The sequence below is a fragment of the Muntiacus reevesi genome, chromosome 16 (assembly GCF_963930625.1).
Source record: "Muntiacus reevesi chromosome 16, mMunRee1.1, whole genome shotgun sequence".
In the NCBI taxonomy this organism is placed as follows: domain Eukaryota; kingdom Metazoa; phylum Chordata; class Mammalia; order Artiodactyla; family Cervidae; genus Muntiacus; species Muntiacus reevesi.
Window position 1 is genome coordinate 28,153,418 of NC_089264.1, and position 16,868 is coordinate 28,170,285.

Consider the following 16,868-nt stretch of genomic DNA (forward strand, 5'->3'; position numbering starts at 1 on the left):
AATGCTTTACTGGGAAATGAACCAAGATCATTCTGTCATTTTTGAGATTGCATCCAAGTACTACATTTTGGACTCTTGTTGACTATGAGGGCTACTCCATTTCTTCTAAGGGATTCTTGCCCACAGTAGTAGATATAATGGTCATCTGAATTAAAGTTGCCTATTCTTGTCCATTTTAGTTCACTGATTCCTAACATGTTGATGTTCACTCTGGCCAACTCCTGCTTGACCACGTCCAATTTACCTTGATTCAGGGACCTAACATTCCAGGTTTCTATGCAATATTGTTTTTTTATAGCATTAGACTTTACTTTCACCACCAGGCACATCATTTTTTCTGGAGCTGTTTCTCAGCTCTTCCCCAGTTGCATATTGGACACCTACCAACCTGGGGGGCTTATCTTTCAGTGTCATATCTTTTTCCTTTTCATACTGTTCATAGGGTTCTTGAGGCAAGAATACTGAAGTGGTTTGCCATTCCCTTCTCCAGTGGACCACGTTCTGTCAGAACTCTCTGCCATAACCCATCCATCTTGGGTAGCCCTGAATGGCATGGCTTATAGCCTCATTGAGTTACACAAGGCTGTGATCCATGTGGTCATTTTGGTTAGCTTTCTGTGATTGTCGTTTTCATTTGGAGGCTGTGGAAATGTAGTTCTTGCTTCTTTTGTCTGCTCTCTGATGCATGAGATTATGAGGCTTGTATAAGCTTCCTGATGGGAGGGAATGGCTGTGGGGAAAACTGGGTCTTGCTCTGATGGGTATGGCCATGCTTGGTAAATCTTAAATTTTCCAATTCGTCCATGTAATACATGCATTAGATAATGACAACAAGTGTGTTTTCTCTGCTTGGTGTGTAGAAGGAAGTGTAGGGTCAGAGGAAAGCTTAAGTCAGGCTAACTCACGTGACTGGTCCCGCCCCTCATCACCTGGTCATGGAATTTGACCTCTCTGGTATGTCACTCGGTCTGTATCAGGGACCCTTAAGGGAGTCAAGGAGACCAAAGTTATTAAGTTTCCTGGCAAAAACAGTCACTCGATAATGTTAATTGTCCCTAGGTGGGCATTTAGGTTATAATGGCATTTTGAAGATAATGACTCAGAGAAATTAACTGTAATTGTGATCTAATTGTGTGTGAGTGTCAGGTTTGCTAGCAGGGTGGTTGGTCAGCTACTTAGAGACCAGTTTCTTTTTGGTGTCTCCAAGTTAACTTGGTGACTCCAAATTACTGAAATGACCTGCAAAGTGGAATTTATGTTTGAGAGAGGGGGAGGAAAGAGAGAAGAGGAAGTATAAGTTGTGGAATATGGAAGGTTCAGAACCTGTGAGGGTCTTACCTTAGATGGCAAAGGAGACTTTACAAGTATTGTTGTAAGTGCAGACTCAGAGGTGGGGAGATTAGCCTAAATTATCAGGACGGGTCTGATCTAATTACTGAGTGGCTAAAAGTGGGGAACCTTTCCCAGCTATGGTCAAAGGGAGACATGACCCTGGAAGAAGGAGCAGAGATATGCCATTGCTGGCTTTGAAGGAGGAGGAAGGGGACCATAAGCCAAAGAATGTGGGCAACTCTGGAAGATGGAAAAGACAGAAAAGCAAATTCTTCGTTAGAGCTTCCAGAAATGCAAGCAGCCTTACCACCACATTGATTTTATTGCAGCGGGACCTGCCTCAGACTTCCGGCCCACAGAAATGTAAGGAAACAAATTTGTGTTATTTAGGTCACTAGTGAAAGTGTTAGTTGCTCAGTCATGTCCGACTCTTTGCAACCCCATGGAGGGAGCAGCCCGCCAGGCTGCTCTGTCCATGGAATTCTCCGGGCAAGAATACTGGGGGTGGAGGGGAGGGGGCGGTAGCCATGCCCTCCTCCAGGGGATCTTCCCAACCTCAAGAGATCAAACCTGGGTCTCCTACATTGCAAGTGGACTCTTCACTGTCTGAGCCACCAGGAAAACCCTTAAATACTAAGCTTATAGTAATTTATTATTGCAGAAAACAAGAAGCTAAATGTTCAAGGGTGAAAAGAAATACAAGATGGCTCCAGAAGTTTTAGAACAACCTATAAAGTTATCCCTAATACATAGATATGTGAGACCAACTTTTCCTTAGAAATAAGCCCAGAGGTAGATGCGCAACGTGGCCACTTCCTTGAGCGCTGCCCTGAAGCATTTTCTTTAAGGGTGTCACAAACCGGCTGGACCGGGCAGCTGGAAGTGGCAGCTCAGACCAGGCGTCCGTGGCCACAGCAGCTGCGGGAGCAGCAGGCAGAGCCCAGAAATGAGACGACTTGACGGGAAGTGTGTGCATGTGGTCACCCGAGTCCAACCTTGTTATTATTAGGGACGAGGCATGGCAGACAGACTCGGGGGGGTGCAGGGCTCCCCGGCATGCGCACAGGCGGGGCAGCAGTGACCTGGGCGGGCGGGGGAGGCCGGCTGATGGTCAGATGCTCCCTCTGCCGGCTCTGCAGCCGGAGGAGAAGGCAGCCCGCGGGGAGCTGCGCTTGGTGTCGCTAGAAAACTGGCAGGGCACGGGGGAGGGGGGGTAGCCCTCTGCTTCAGAAGACCCCGGGCCCGAAGGCTGGAAGGCAGAGGAGATAGCCCCGAGCAAAGAGAGAAGAGTCCTCCTCCCTGGATGACAGGGGTCGGTTCCAGCACAGGATGAAAGAGGGAATAGGACCAAGGCGGGCTGCATCAAAGCTGATGAGAGATGGAATTTTTAAAAACAGCAGGCAGCACAGTCCTTGAGGGCTTGTCTTTGGAGCTTCACTGTATATGGGGCTCTGAACACCTGCTGGTTTGTTCTCGGTGCCTGGGGAGCCACGAGTCCATGTGGCAGAAGCCTGGTGAAGGTGGGGCGCGGGTCTCCAGCTGCACAACAACCTTCCGTGCCCAGTCCAGCACCCTCCCTGCACAGTATGGAGTGAGAGTCCCTCTCCATGGAGCCATAGAGCCAAACCAAACCAAACTGGAACCTCTTGGCCTGCAAGGCTGGCTGCTGCTCCATTTGCCACCCTTTGTGCTCTTGCCCTGAATGGAAATCTTAGTCATATCCCCACGAGAGCTATGTCCACCTGTCCAGGTGCCAGGCATTGCCCCCAGGCCCCTTGGCAGCAGCGACTACAGCCAATTCAGGCCTCTGCACTTCCATCTAGAATAAAGAATGTGTGGACCACTCACATCCAGACAGTACCAAGAAAGAAGCAAGACAAAACAAAGCAAAGCCTTGATCTCACCTCCTCCATCCTTCTTTTCCAGAAGAGACTTTAATGTGTTATATGGGGTTTAAGTGTCATCATGTGTTCCTTCCTTCCTGAGCTATATGTTCAGTCATTCAGTCGTCTCCGACTCTTTGCAACCCCATAGACTGTAGCCCACCAGGCTTCTCTGTCCATGGGATTTTTCAGGCAAGAATATTGGAGTGGGTTGCCATTTCCTCCTCCAGGGGATCTTCCTGACCCAGGCATTGAACCTGCATCTCTTGCACCTCCTGCATTGGCAGGCAGATTCTTTACAACTGAGCCACTTGGGAAGCCCATAAAGATTTCTAAGAAAAGGAGAGGAGAGATAGGAGAATCATTGGAGAGAAAACAGAGAGAGGGGGAAGCTAAAGGCTGGATAACCCACAAATTGGATTGGATTCCTGAGAAACTGGAGGTTAAAACAGGCGCCTTCAAGGAAGGAGGCTCAGCTTGGAGCAGTGGTGTGAGAGAGGAGGCCATGCCTTGAGCAGGACAGGGATCACAGGTGTCAGGAAGATGAGAGTGAGCGCTGGGTGTGGAGGGCAAAGCCAGGGTCCCAGCTTCTCAACACAGTTCCTGGTCCAAAGACACCACTTTGCCCTAAGATTGAGACTTACCACGTTCTTGAGTGTGTACCTCCAGGTGAGGGTAGACAGCGTATCCTGGAGGCTCTCGTGTGCACTATCTGTAAGGCTGATGCTTGCCCCACTGGGAAAGACCCACAGGAGGAGGAGGAGGAACTGCAGCAGCAGGGAGGCTGGCGTGGTCCAGCCCAGGAGTGGAAGAGCTGTGGCCTTAGGGACACCGAGGTTAGGAGTTGTAGGGCTCCTCCCTGAAAGCCTTCACGGGGGCAGATCCTATCTTCAAAGAGCCAGGGAGAGCTGGTTACAGGCCAGAGGGGCTCCCTTTGTATGCACAGACCTTTAAAAGCAGCTTGGATTTATTGTGGCTCTTAAGTGGCCCAGAATAATGGCTTAGCATGGATAATGTCCTGGTTTAATTGGTTATTGTGAAAGCCAATTGTTTCTGCCGTGGAATCCCTTGTCTCTGCCTTTCGAACAATCCCTCCCAGGCTCCCTGAATCAATACAGTCCTTACTTGGGGCTGGCGAGGCGCCTGCTTTGGGATGGCCACCACACTGGGAAGCAGCTGTCCCACAGGCCTGCCCAGATCCCTAGGGTCCCAGCTCTGATGTATGGCCTGCCCCCGGCAGCACAGGGCTCACGTGTGTGTTCCTGCGGAAGGACGGGCTAGAGACCTTCTGTTGCTAGCTGACCCCTGTAAGAGTCTCTCCCGGTTAAGTTGGAGGAGCGGAGATGGAACTGACAAAGGCGAGCAGAAAGTGACCCCTTCTGCAGAAGCAGAGCCTCAACAAGGCACTGAGGCGGGGGCGCTGCCAGAATGGAGGACGGCCTTTGCAGAGGAAGGTGACATTTATATTTCTAAGAAAAACGAGCCTAGATGATCTGAATTCCCGTTACGGCATTTCTTTCCAAGGTCACGATATTTCTCTTAAGTCTTCCTAAATCTTTTGACCTTAAACATATTTCGTTCCTGTCCTCTTTTAAGGTGTGTGAAATATCCTGACCTTTGGGACCCCAGAGAAGCCTGGGACCCAAAAGAAGCTGTCTTAGAGTTTAGTACAGTGTTGGGGTTACGTGTCTGTATGTCGGTCTTCCTCCAATCAAGGTTCACAAGTGTGGTTTGAGGCCGGGACAGAGGCTTACTTGTCTGTATGTCCCAGAGCCTGGCGTGGTTCCTGGCAGGAATACTGAATGAGTGCTCCCAGGAAGGCTTGAGTGCTCCTCATTCATAAGAAGAGGAAAGCATGTAACTCTAAAACTATTATCTTATTCACATATCTGTTATTTTTATGTTCTCTTACTTCTCCATTATCATACATACAATAACCAAAATGATTTCATACAGAAGAAATCCAGAGAATTTTTAAAATATAAGCTGTATTCATATTAAGTGGGATCAGATAAAAAGTATCTCAAACTCTGACAGTTAAACCATAACAGTATGGAACAAAACCCTGATTAGCCTATCCACTGGGCTTGCCTCTTCTGTTTTCTGACATAACATTTATATATGGGAATTGCTGTAGGTGGCAAATGATCTCTGTCTCATGTGTGCCTTTAGATGATTTTAGTTTTCAAGGAGTTGTTTTATTTATTGATTGCAATATCTTTAATTCACACTTTAGTATTTTTCATTTGCACTTTGGATATTTTCTTCTCCTTTATTTTGTTGTGTTCTTTTGAAGTTGCACAACCTGGGTATGATGATACCAGTTGCTACTTTTCAGAAAGTGAAAAGTGAAAGTGAAGGTCACTCAGTCGTGTCCAGCTCTTTGTGACCCCATGGACTATATGGTCCATGGAATTCTCCAGGCCAGAATACTGGAGTGGGTAGCTGTTTCTTCTCCAGCCAAAAAATGTTAAATTTAAGTTTGGTAAGGATTCATCTTACCGAATCATTTACTCCTGGGCTGATTTCTCCCAGAGTCCTAGTGGAGGGACAGCTGCCCCCACCAGCAGTCTCCAAAATGGGCTTCTCAACCCCAGGCCAGTGAGACTTTGGGCACAAAAATAGACAGTATGGGGACGTCTGTGTCTGTTCATCGCAGCTCATCGTTTTAACTTTAGATATATTTTATAGCATATTAACATACTGATGTGTTAACATAAGTATTATATATAATTTGTACAGAAACATAAAATGCAAGCTCAGTGTTCTGACTGATGGTGTATGCAGTCAAAGATGTTCAGAAACCTTGCTCCAAGCAGGGGTGTATCCTGGTGGGGAGTTCATCTCTCACCAGGGTTCCTGTTCAACTGAACAGGTCAGAATAGACAGGTCCCTCTCAGCTCTGGGTAGCAGCTTTGTGTCACTCCTGGTTAGTGGAGAGGTGGAGGAAGTAACAGTGTGAAGAGGGTGTGTTCTCTGGCACCATATTCTTTAAAATGGCATCTTACTTAGTGCTTCCTCTCAAAAGAGGGCTGTCACCAACCCAGTCTCTTTCCTCACTGGGAGAGCTCTTTACCTTGAGATTCAAGGTCAATGCCGAACAAGCCAAGGACTGAGTTTTGTCCTCGGGCTGCCTCCTACTTAGACCCTGCAGTCAAAATGTAGTACTGTATTAGATTTTTTGACCTCAAGGTCATGACCAGTAGGCAGTTCAGGTTTTTTACCAGTGGTCCTCCCTGCCAAGAAAGCTGATCATGTTCTCCATCTCCTCTGACAATCCGTGTTGATTGTAGGAATGGGGTGTGGATTATACATCGTTGGGTACAATTACCTCCTGGAATACAATGCATCTTCTTCTAGACATCCCAGGGAGATAATTTGGACATAATGAAGATCTATAGTAATCAGATAATTACTATCGATTGCTCTTTAGATGTCTTGATGAGGTAATTAGGGTGTACTGGAAAGAAGCTAAAACTGATTGATTGGCATGACCGTAATCTCAAAGATTTCTAATTATGTTGCTTTTCTTCTAATGGCTTATAAACAAACATCATTTTAGCTTTAGAATTTGTCAGGTGCCAGGTTCACCGGGAACGTCAGCCTTCTCTATTATGCTAACTAGACACCGAACATGATCAACATAAGCTCATTATGCCTTCCTGCTGAAGCAGAAGAAACTGCAGTTAACTCTCACTTTTCTTACGCGTCTTCATTTCCACATGGCCAGATTCTGGTTGAGGAGTGGCGTGTGAAGTGTGGTGGGAGGGTGTTCCGTGGGGAGTGTGTGTGACTCTGGACTGAGCCGATCTGGAGCCCTTCAGGGGACCCTTCGAGAGTGACACAGGAGGTCTGTCGGGGGGCTGCCTGCTCAGGCTCCTGTCACGAGGAATAGCTGCTCATCGGCCACCAAGGCTGAATATGCTCAACACTGACGCTCTCAAGCAGCTAGCCCCCGCCCATCTGTGTCAATGTGCTATTACTTCATCTCTTCCATTACTCACTAATTAGAGGAGTCCCTGCCGGAGACCACATTCCACATTACCCTAACATTCCCTCCATAACATACCTCATAGCACCTTTCAGCAGCTTGCGTTGTACAGAATAGTGACCTGACTCAAAGATGATGGATGCTAAGAACCACTAAAGGAGCAGTGTGAGATGAGCTGTTTGCATCTAATCAATGATGTGGGTAAGCTCTGCACTTACTGGACTCTAGGTTTCCACTGTGACCATCTATCTGAGCAGGAATAGTTTCCCTGTATGTGTGTGTGGCATGGGGCCTGTCTGATTACCTGAATTATCAGACTCCAGCTTTCAGATGACATCTCACCAACAAAGAAAATCAGATTTTGTTTTTATATTGCTACAAAATTCATTATTACCTGAACCCAGAAAAAGGACCATAAATGCCTGTGTTATTTGTGCTACTAAAACAGTTAAAGCTTGAGGGGAACAAAATGCACAGGGATGGTTCCCACAACAGAAGAGACTCAGGATATTTTATTCATTGATAACTTATGGTTTGCTGATGTTTGGATAATTGCAGCTGTAGTTGGAAATGCTTCATTTACTCCCATTAATGAGCTTGACGAGTGGAAGTAGATATGGAATTTATCTTGATGTTACATATTTATGGCATAAGAAAAGTTACATAGCAAATTTTTTAATCAGCCATGAGTCTTGAAAAATGAGATGACTTTTTAAAAAAATTTAATCTGAGTGACTATTTAGGTCAATATTTGGTGCTGGAAAATCCTCCTGATCTGTATACTTTTCTCTAATAGAATATTTAATGAGCCTGTTTTAATTTTTTTGATACATAGGAATTGTGCAATGGATAATTGTAAACAGAAATTGTCTTTCTGTAGGTAAAGAAACTAAAAAAGATAGGAAGGGTGCCCAAAACACATTCCAGATTTTTAATTGTTGGCTGGTGTTAACCAATCCAAGATGTGGTTTGTTTTCTAGTTATTTGCCCTTTTCCCTGAAAGTTCATTGAAAATCTACTTTCTTATCTGTTTATATTTCTGCCTGTTTTTTCTTTTATTGGAGTTCTCCCCATTTGGGGCCCTGACTGTTATTTCCCTGTATTTGATTAAATACCCCGTTTGTCTGTTGGGAAGTACAGACTGTACTGAGCGTGCTGCACAAGTGTGCTGTGGCTTCTTGACTGTCCATGGTCCACAGGGACCAGTCCCATGCAAACTGGCCGGAGCCTCTGTTGGAGGGTCTCAAGGCTGGAGGATGAGGTCCCGTGTTGCACAGTTAGGTGTGGGGTGGGGCGGGGGGGCAGAATGAGGAAGATACCACAGAAGTGGCGCCAGTCAATCAATTTGCTTTTGGTTTGGGGCATGTCATTGCAGGAAGTTTTGCAGCTCGAGCGACAGATGGGAGGACAGCTCCTAGAAGAACCTAAGGCTCTTCACTTTAAAGGCAGCACCCACAACCTGCGCCTATCCATTCACGATATTGCCCATTCCCTCTGGAAGAGCAAGTTACTGGCCAAATATCAGGTAAAGTTCCCAAGAGGAACTGAAGGCTTGGGGACATCTCCAAGAAAGAGAACTGGAATGATTTAGACAGAAGATATTCCATTCCTTGAAAGTAATCTTACTTCAGTACTCCTCCAAAATAGTTTGGGGTTATTTAGGATTTCCAAAAAATACTGTAGATGTACTGGAGGAAATGCTCTTACTTGTTTCAGGTAAGTGTACTATAGTTTTACTTTCAACAAATAAGACCTCAAGCCCATCATTTCTATTCATTTTCAGAGTAATGTTAACACTGAGTTGATAAAAGGAGCCTCCAAAGCATTCATAGGGGAAAGAGAACATGGGTACCCCACATGACACAGACTAGGCTTCAGCCTGCTAGGAGAGTGCCTTTACATTGAAAACAGAGGAAACATCATCTTGGAAACTTGGAATAGCAAGTAAAAATAAAACCTGGGTCAGGATTTATTAAACACCAGCATAAGAATACTGGTCCCCTCTGTATATAGCTGTATGAGGGGAAAGTAAGATTCTCCAGAGGCTTCTCATCTCCACCCCCATCAGCCAGCCCGGGCTCTCAGGAGGCTGCAGTGGGATCCCTAGTCTCAGACCCCATCCTGGGAGTCACAGACACACTTATATGAGCAGCTCACCCTTGTCTACATGCACGCACACCCAGTCCCCCATGCGGGGCTGCATCTGCACTGGTTGTGATTTCCTGATGGAAGGCCCTGAACGCACTAGAAGGGATAGAGGGAAGATTTTCTGCTGCATCCTTACTCTCAGATGTCTGGTACATACACATAAATAGGCAGGGGGGGGGGGGGACCTGCTAGTTCACTAACAGTCTTGCGCTTTGATGGGGGCGCATTCCAGACTCTTCTGTGTAACTCAGCACTTAATTGAGAGACTGGCTTTGACTTGCTCATTAAACCTCTCCCTTCCTTTTCCCCTCTTCTCTGATTTTGCAACTGCCATAAATCTTCCCCTTTTATGAACAGTGTTTTTGTGTGTGCAACTGTAATGGAAAATACTGTTTTAATAATAATAATGATAGTATGATATTACTTCAAGCTAAGCCTGGCTGAGTTCTCACCATCCGCCAGACTCTCATGTACTTTGATGAATGTCATCTAACCCCCTTCATTCAGGTTTTTCTTTTGCTTAGGCACAGGCTGTCGCAGATGAGGGGACAGAAAATGTTAAGCGACGTGCCCCAAATCACCAAGTAAACAATGGGAAGGCATCTCATTTGTACTGAATTTGGCTCCAAGCCTCTGCTCTTAACCAACATGGTCTCCCATTGTGTGTCAACCTTATTTTCCTTTATTGAAAAACAAAAGATTCTAGGATGGGCTCTGTGAGGTGATCTAGATTCACAGGAAATTATGCCTGTTAGAGGCTTGGTGCTTTTTAGGCCAGGAGCTTTCATGTGGCAGCTCATCAAGCCTCCAGTTTGCAACCTGTAGTGAGTCCTGGCTTTCCTAGTCCTGCAGAGGGCACGGGCATGAAAAGGAACTGGGTCAGTGCATCACCCTTCAGACTTCTTTGCTTTCCTCCATGATACCCTGGCAGGCAGTTCTTTTCATGGGCAGTGACTGGAGGGGAGTGGGTTTTATTTGGGGAATTGTCTAAACCTTAAAAAAAAAAAAAAAAAACACTTATAGTGGCTTTTTTATAAATGACAGAAGTGGCAGGCTGGTTAGGTAAATGGGTTCTGGGGCCAAGTCCCTGGGTTTGGACCTCAACTCTACCACTTACTAGCTATGGGGCTTTGGGTGAGTCCTCAGTCTTTCCATCTGAAAAGGCGGTTGGGATGTATTCGTGCACAAACCACTGTGAGGAGTAAAGAAGGTACTGTAATTCACACGTGCAGTACTGTGTCCCTCATTTGTGGCTCCCCCTTTTCTGTGCTTCAGGAAATTCCTTTCTACCATATCTGGAGTGGGTCTCAGAGAAACCTCCACTGCACGTTCACTCTGGAAAGATTCAGCCTGAACACAGTGGAGCTGGTCTGCAAGCTGTGTGTGCGGCAAGTGGAGGGAGAAGGGCAGATCTTCCAGCTGAACTGCACCGTGTCTGAGGTAAGAGGCACCCGTGGCTCTCAGAACAGAGAGGGATAAAGCATCTCATTGTGCACCTACGGGAAGTCCTGGGGGCCAGCTTGTTCACAAAACAGGGCTTTTAATGAACACAGGGAGATACCAATACATAAAAGTGTAATAGAGGATCCTTTTCAAAAAACAAGACTTTTGTAGATTGTGACATGAATTTAAGGACTTCTTAGGCACATCTGAACTTCAGCCATAAGGATTAATTTGTGTACACATACAATAACTTTCCCGAAGCATCCCCACCCTTCCCCTGGGTCCCCCAACTCTCTTCCTGTTGGTTCTGCTGCTTTCCTCGGGATGCGCCTGCCTTTGCCCAATCGTGCGCTGCCCACCACCTCCTTTCCTTTCTTCTCCACGTTGAAAGGAGAAAGCTCTGGGTGTGCTTGCTGTCTTATACCTCACCCCCCAAACAGAAGAAGAGATGCCCCTCTCACCAGTGTGAGAGAGTCCAGAAACAGAAGGTAAACCTATGCATCTCCCCCAGCGGCCCCTCTCACTCTCTTTCTTCGCTGTGATCCTCACCCGCTTCAGGTGGGACTTTTTAGAACGTCTGTATCTCAGAAATAACAATCATCGCTGCATTTAAAACTTCCCTGGGTGGAAAGAAAGGGCGCTCATGACCTTACTGGTTACCTGGGACCCCAGGGCTTGGAGTTAGGACAATGGAAACCCTTCAGGCTGAAGGGACGAGAGAGGACCAGACGAAAGGAAGGGGCAGAGCCTTCTGGGGCCTGCAGAACTGGGCCCAGGTGCACGGAACTGTCATATTTTAGAACTACAGTATCTGATTTAAAAGACCCCTCTCCCTTGCCGATGAATGACATGTCACCGTGTTCGGTGTGTGTCAAACCTGGCGTATTTAAGGACGGTCTTCCTTAGCAAACCACAGGGGGAAGCGCATCGGCTCTGCTGCATCCTCCTTTCCCACAGCCCTCTGAGCTGCGGTCATCATTTCCTCCCGCAGTTTCATGAGACTTTTGACTCATAAACAACTTCAGTCACAGACCTCGGTGACATTCATAAGGCATGATCTCGGTGTCAGGGCGCCATGGCAACCGCCCAGCCTTCCGCCAGGCCGGCCTATCGCCTGGGCCCACAGCACCACCCCTGCTGGCTCGGGAGGGTGTTTTCACTTTCCAGGCCCAGCAGGTCTGCAAAGTTCAATAACCACCCAGCTCCGGGGACAACAAAGGCTGCGGAATTTTGGAGCGGGGCGAGGAGGTCTGCGCCTTTGATGCTTGCTTTTCTGTTCAGCCTGAGCGTCGGGCTGTGTGATGAAAAGGTGGATCAGCTGCGGCCGCAAATGAAAGGGCGCCGTGCAGGGCTCTCCCCCCGCTGAGGAGACAGTGTTGCCTAGTGTGATCACAGTTTAAGGACTTTCTTTCTTGTGCCAACAGAGACGAAAGATGGTTTCTTTTGCAACCCGGTGGCTGTCAGCTCCGAGAGGCCCACCCTTCAAGGCCCCTCGGAGGCCTGTGACAGCCAAGTACAGAGAACAGGGGTGGGGGAGAGTGTGCAGAAAGGCCCCAAGTCAGGTGACTTTGGGGATTAGGGGCACTCTGCTGCTTTTCCTTCTGGGTCACTGAGCCCCCGCTGTCGTTAGCATCTGAATGCGGTGCAAGCGGGCTAGTGCTGACGTTGGGAGCCAGGCTGTGCACTGGGGAACAATTGGCTCTGGAGTGCCCTGAGCCCTGGACCCTCATCAAAAGCTCGAGGTGGGGTCCCCTGTGACTGACAAGCCATAACCACCCCCAGAAAGGGCTCCATGGGTGGTGTCTGTCTGCCGGAGGCGGCTCCTCCCTAGGGTCACATGGCAAGTTGGCGGGTGGGCTGGGGTTGCAGTGCCAGTGTCCCATCTCCCGAGAAGGAGCGGACTTTCAAGGACGGTGCCGCTCCCCCCACACTCCTTTCTGAAGCCACCCAGCCCTCAGGCCTCTCCAGCCGGGTGGAGGACCTGCTGCCCCCCAGGGAGGCCCAGCAGTGCTGGACATAGACCAAGGTGATGTCAGGAGCTGGATGGTTGTTCGTCTCTGGGTGCTGTGACCAGTGATTCCTTCCTTACCTCGAGATAAAGTGTAAGAATGAAAATGCCTGGCAGGGTATGGGGATGAATGAATGTAAATGATGGTAAGAGGGTTCTTCTTAGAGGAACCAGGGAAGTAATAAAGCGGAAGGTGCCCACCAAGAGAGAAAGAAAGTAGAAGAGGAGTTTCAGCGCCTTCAGGACCTTTAGTTTTAACTATAAACAAAGACATTATAACTCCTAACTGTTGACCCACAGCACTTCTGTACAAACCAAGAACAATGTTAGCATCCAAAGCTTCACTCTGCTAAAGCCATCCTGTCTGTTTATCTCCTGTTTTCTGTAATCGGTTCCAAAGGACCCTTGGGGAAATCTAGTTTTTCTAAGTGACTTCAGAAAGAGTCAGAATACAGGAGTGGAAAGTTACTTCTCCTGTGGAGTGTTGAAATATAGGCCATAGCAGCTGTTTGGTTAATGGTGAAAAATCATATGTTTAAGGGAATCATAACGTCAAAGGCAGATGGTACCAATATCATAAACAATTATTGTAATAAGTGTTATGTGAGAGTAAACTCTACTTTTACCTGGAAGTAAAGGAAGAAATAATAGCAACAGAAATTAGTAGGTGAAATTTAAATGTAAATATATATATGTATTTTTCTTTTACCTCCAAGGCTGTTGTCAGCCATCTGATAAGGGAGACAAGATGATGCCCTATCGGGGTTCTTATTTCGTCCACACAGAAATAAACAGGCTGGAGATGCAGGGTTTGAAGGCCCACGGAAAGTGCTGACGGTTCCTTATTCACCAGGAAAAGGGGAATCGTGTGGATGTGAGCACACCTTCTTCCTGAGAGCGTGCCTGCCTCTCCTTTAGCCACAGTTAGACAGAAGCCCTGTGGAGTGGGTTTCATCTCTCTGTATCAAGAAACATTTTTCTCTCATTTCAACAAATATGAATTGAAGAGCTTCTGTACGCAAGGCACTGTCCTGAGCATCATAGGAGTTCTGGGGATGACAAAAGCAGTCTCATCTCCAAGCAGTTGGGGAAGTCAGAGGAAGTCCTCTGTAAGTACAGCCAGGGTTCCCAGGGCAGACTGGGCGGAGATCCCAAGCTGTGGGATGCGCTATAGGAGGGCTCCGGACAGATAGCTTGGGGTGTGTTTGCTCAGGAGACATGCTTTCTGGTCTAGGCTTTGAAGGGGTTGACCCAACAGAGGTTCAGGGAGAGAGCAAAAGAACTAGCAAGAGTGAGGAGAAAGTGTTAGTTGCTGCAGTTATGTCCGACTCTTTGCCACCCCATGGACTATAACCTGCCAGACTCCTCTCTTCATGGAATTCTCCAGGCAAGAATACCGCAGTGGGTTACCCTTCCCTTTTCCGGGGATCTTCCAGAGCCAGGGATCAAACCTGGGTCTCCCTCATTACAGGCAGATTCCTTACCATCTGGACCACCAGGGAAGCAAATAGAACTACCAAAGGTACCCTGATCTTGGGAAAAATTGAAGGCAGGAGGAAGATGGGGAGGACAGAGATATTTGGATAGCATCATGTCTCAGTGGACATGAGGTTTGAGCAAGCTCCAGGAGATAGTGAAGGACAGGGAAGCCTGTCCAGCCTGCAAGCATGCTGCAGTCCATGGGGTCACAAAGAGTTGGATAAGACTGAGCAACTGAACAACAAACACCCTTAAGAAAGGTACTTGGAAGAGTGAATGGACCAGTCTGAGAAGAAAGAGTCATGAGAAAGGTGGGGGCCAGGTTGCTGGGTGGAGGGAGCACCTGGGGCCTCCAAACCAGCATCCCCCCTTACTGCAGGATTAGGAGTTGGGGATGGGAGTGGTAGGAAAGCCATTTGATACTTACTAAGAGAAAGCAGGAGAATGTCAGTGCTGGGCTTCAGGAAGATGAGTGTGGCAGAAGGGAGATCACAGGAATAAGCAGGGAGCTGGTGTGGCCACCACCGAGAACATCTGAGGCTCTGAGTCAGCGCTCCACGGAGCAGACTCAACTCCACAGTTTCTACCTAGACCCGTTACGGTCCAAACAAACAGCATGGAGGACCTCAAAGTGGGCCGTAGCCCTGAGGTGTGGAATAAGGTGTGAGTTCTCTACACCTCTGTCCCCACCTCCATTTATACCTAATAGAAGTGTTGGCCACTTGTGTTTGAACATTCCTATCATAATGCCTCTGAAAAGCACCAAAATGTGCCTTCAGCCCTCTCTTCTGATCCCCCTGGTTTAAGCACTGTGCCTTCAAGGTCCCCGTGCCCAGTGCAGGGAATGATCTTCAGGACCCAGGGACTCCCGCTGCCCTTTGGTGCTTCTGTTTCACACCAGTCCCTTGAGTCCTGGTATGTGTTGGGGGTTAACATAAAGGAGCCAGTACAATTCTCGGAGACTGAGTTTGCCAAGCTCTGGGTTTTGAGGCCAAAGACTGTGATCACAGTCAACTCTGGCTGTGTGTTCTATGTTAAAAAAATTTTTTTGTTTTGCTCTAACATGCCCTGCAAAGGCCCTGACAGGCCCCGTGTGGTACGACTGCACAAGCCTCGCAGCGAGTCTTGGCTGCTGATCCGGGGCCACAGAGCAGGCCACCCCAGGATGCACCCCGTGGCCCCACAGCACAGGAGCAGCAGGGTTTGGGAGGTTCTGCATGACAGGGTCACTGACCTCTGGGTGGAGCACCTCGCCAGACCCTGAGACTTCCTGATGGCTGGAGCTGCATGAGGCTACTTTATCCTCCAGCAGCTAATTATCTTCACCTCAGTTACCTGCTCGGAAAAAAGAGAGAGATGACATTTAGAGTAGATTAAGTGGATTTTCTTTTATTACTTTAATAGTTCCCAGGCAACATTTGCTTTTGCTTTTCCAACCAGCAGAAGTGATCAGAAAATGATTAGAGTTTCTCCTGCAGATGAAATTCCGATTTTGCATTTATGCTGTTTTATGAGCTGAAACTATCTTACGAGCCAATCTATGGTTTTCTCTACTAAAATTAGATTTTTTTTTTTTAAGTTAAGGGTGTATAGCAATTGGAGGATTCTGTTAACAGTTTGCCCTAAGGCAGTATACCGTGTTCACCATTTTCTTTTAAAAAATTAGTCTTAATTTGATATCATTTAGAGGAGAGCTATGTTCCATTTCATTCAACAAAAGCAGAATCAAGCCATCTTGTACAGAGGTTAGAAGCAGACGTTACTCAAGCATTTGCCCAGGGCATTCCCCTTAGGGTTAGACAATCTCTAGAATCTCAGGCCTGGATCAGTTCATTCTCAAAGAACTGCCCTTTCAAACATTTCTCCCCCCAAAATTTAAACCTTTAGGAGTAATGACATTCCCTGGCTCATCTTGTAGAATTCTAGTAGAAAAGCTGTTACTGAGTTACAACAAGGTCTCCGGCTAGCCCAGTCCTGAAGGAAGACCCATAAATCCCAGGCTATGCAAAGTCAGCTCACAACATACTTCTCCCTCTCAGCCAGATTACAGAGAACCACAGCTTGCAGCCAGAAAGAAGTCATTCTCAGGAAGGAGAATAATAGCACCCATTCTCCTCTTATCTTTTCAAACGAGGCATTATGTTGACTGGGTCAATAAGGATTGCTTTTGTCTTCAGAAATAATGCTGTGTTGTTGCCCTGCCTGAACCACAGGAACCTACTGGCATGGATCTGCCTCTTCTGGATCCAGCGAGCACCATCACCACGATGACAGGCCCCAGTGCTTTCAGCATTCCGCCCCCGATCCGGCAGAAGCTCTGTAGCAGCCTGGATGCCCCGCAGACGAGAGGTCACGACTGGAGGATGCTGGCACATAAGCTCAACCTGGACAGGTGGGTATGACCAGGCTTCAAGTCTGGTTCCTGTTAGACACAGGGCTTCGGGACTGTTAACTGTTGGAGCAACATTTTTTTTTGTCTTTCCATCTGTACATTTACTTGCTTTTCATTCCGCCAACATGTATTAAGCTCCTACCTTGCATCTTGCACCATGATGTTGCAGATACATGGTTGAGAGACATCCTG

The 16,868-nt window shown here is 47.4% G+C and overlaps 1 protein-coding gene across 1 annotated transcript in view; it reads left to right on the top strand.

The window, feature by feature from the left end:
- Nucleotides 1-16,868, top strand: part of UNC5C (unc-5 netrin receptor C) — a 399,848-nt gene that overhangs the window by 375,597 nt on the left and 7,383 nt on the right. Inside the window, exons 14-16 of the mRNA XM_065907323.1 lie at nt 8,582-8,731; nt 10,630-10,794; nt 16,498-16,676. Coding sequence (XP_065763395.1) covers nt 8,582-8,731; nt 10,630-10,794; nt 16,498-16,676 — 494 coding nt within the window. The remainder of the gene's footprint in view (nt 1-8,581; nt 8,732-10,629; nt 10,795-16,497; nt 16,677-16,868) is intronic.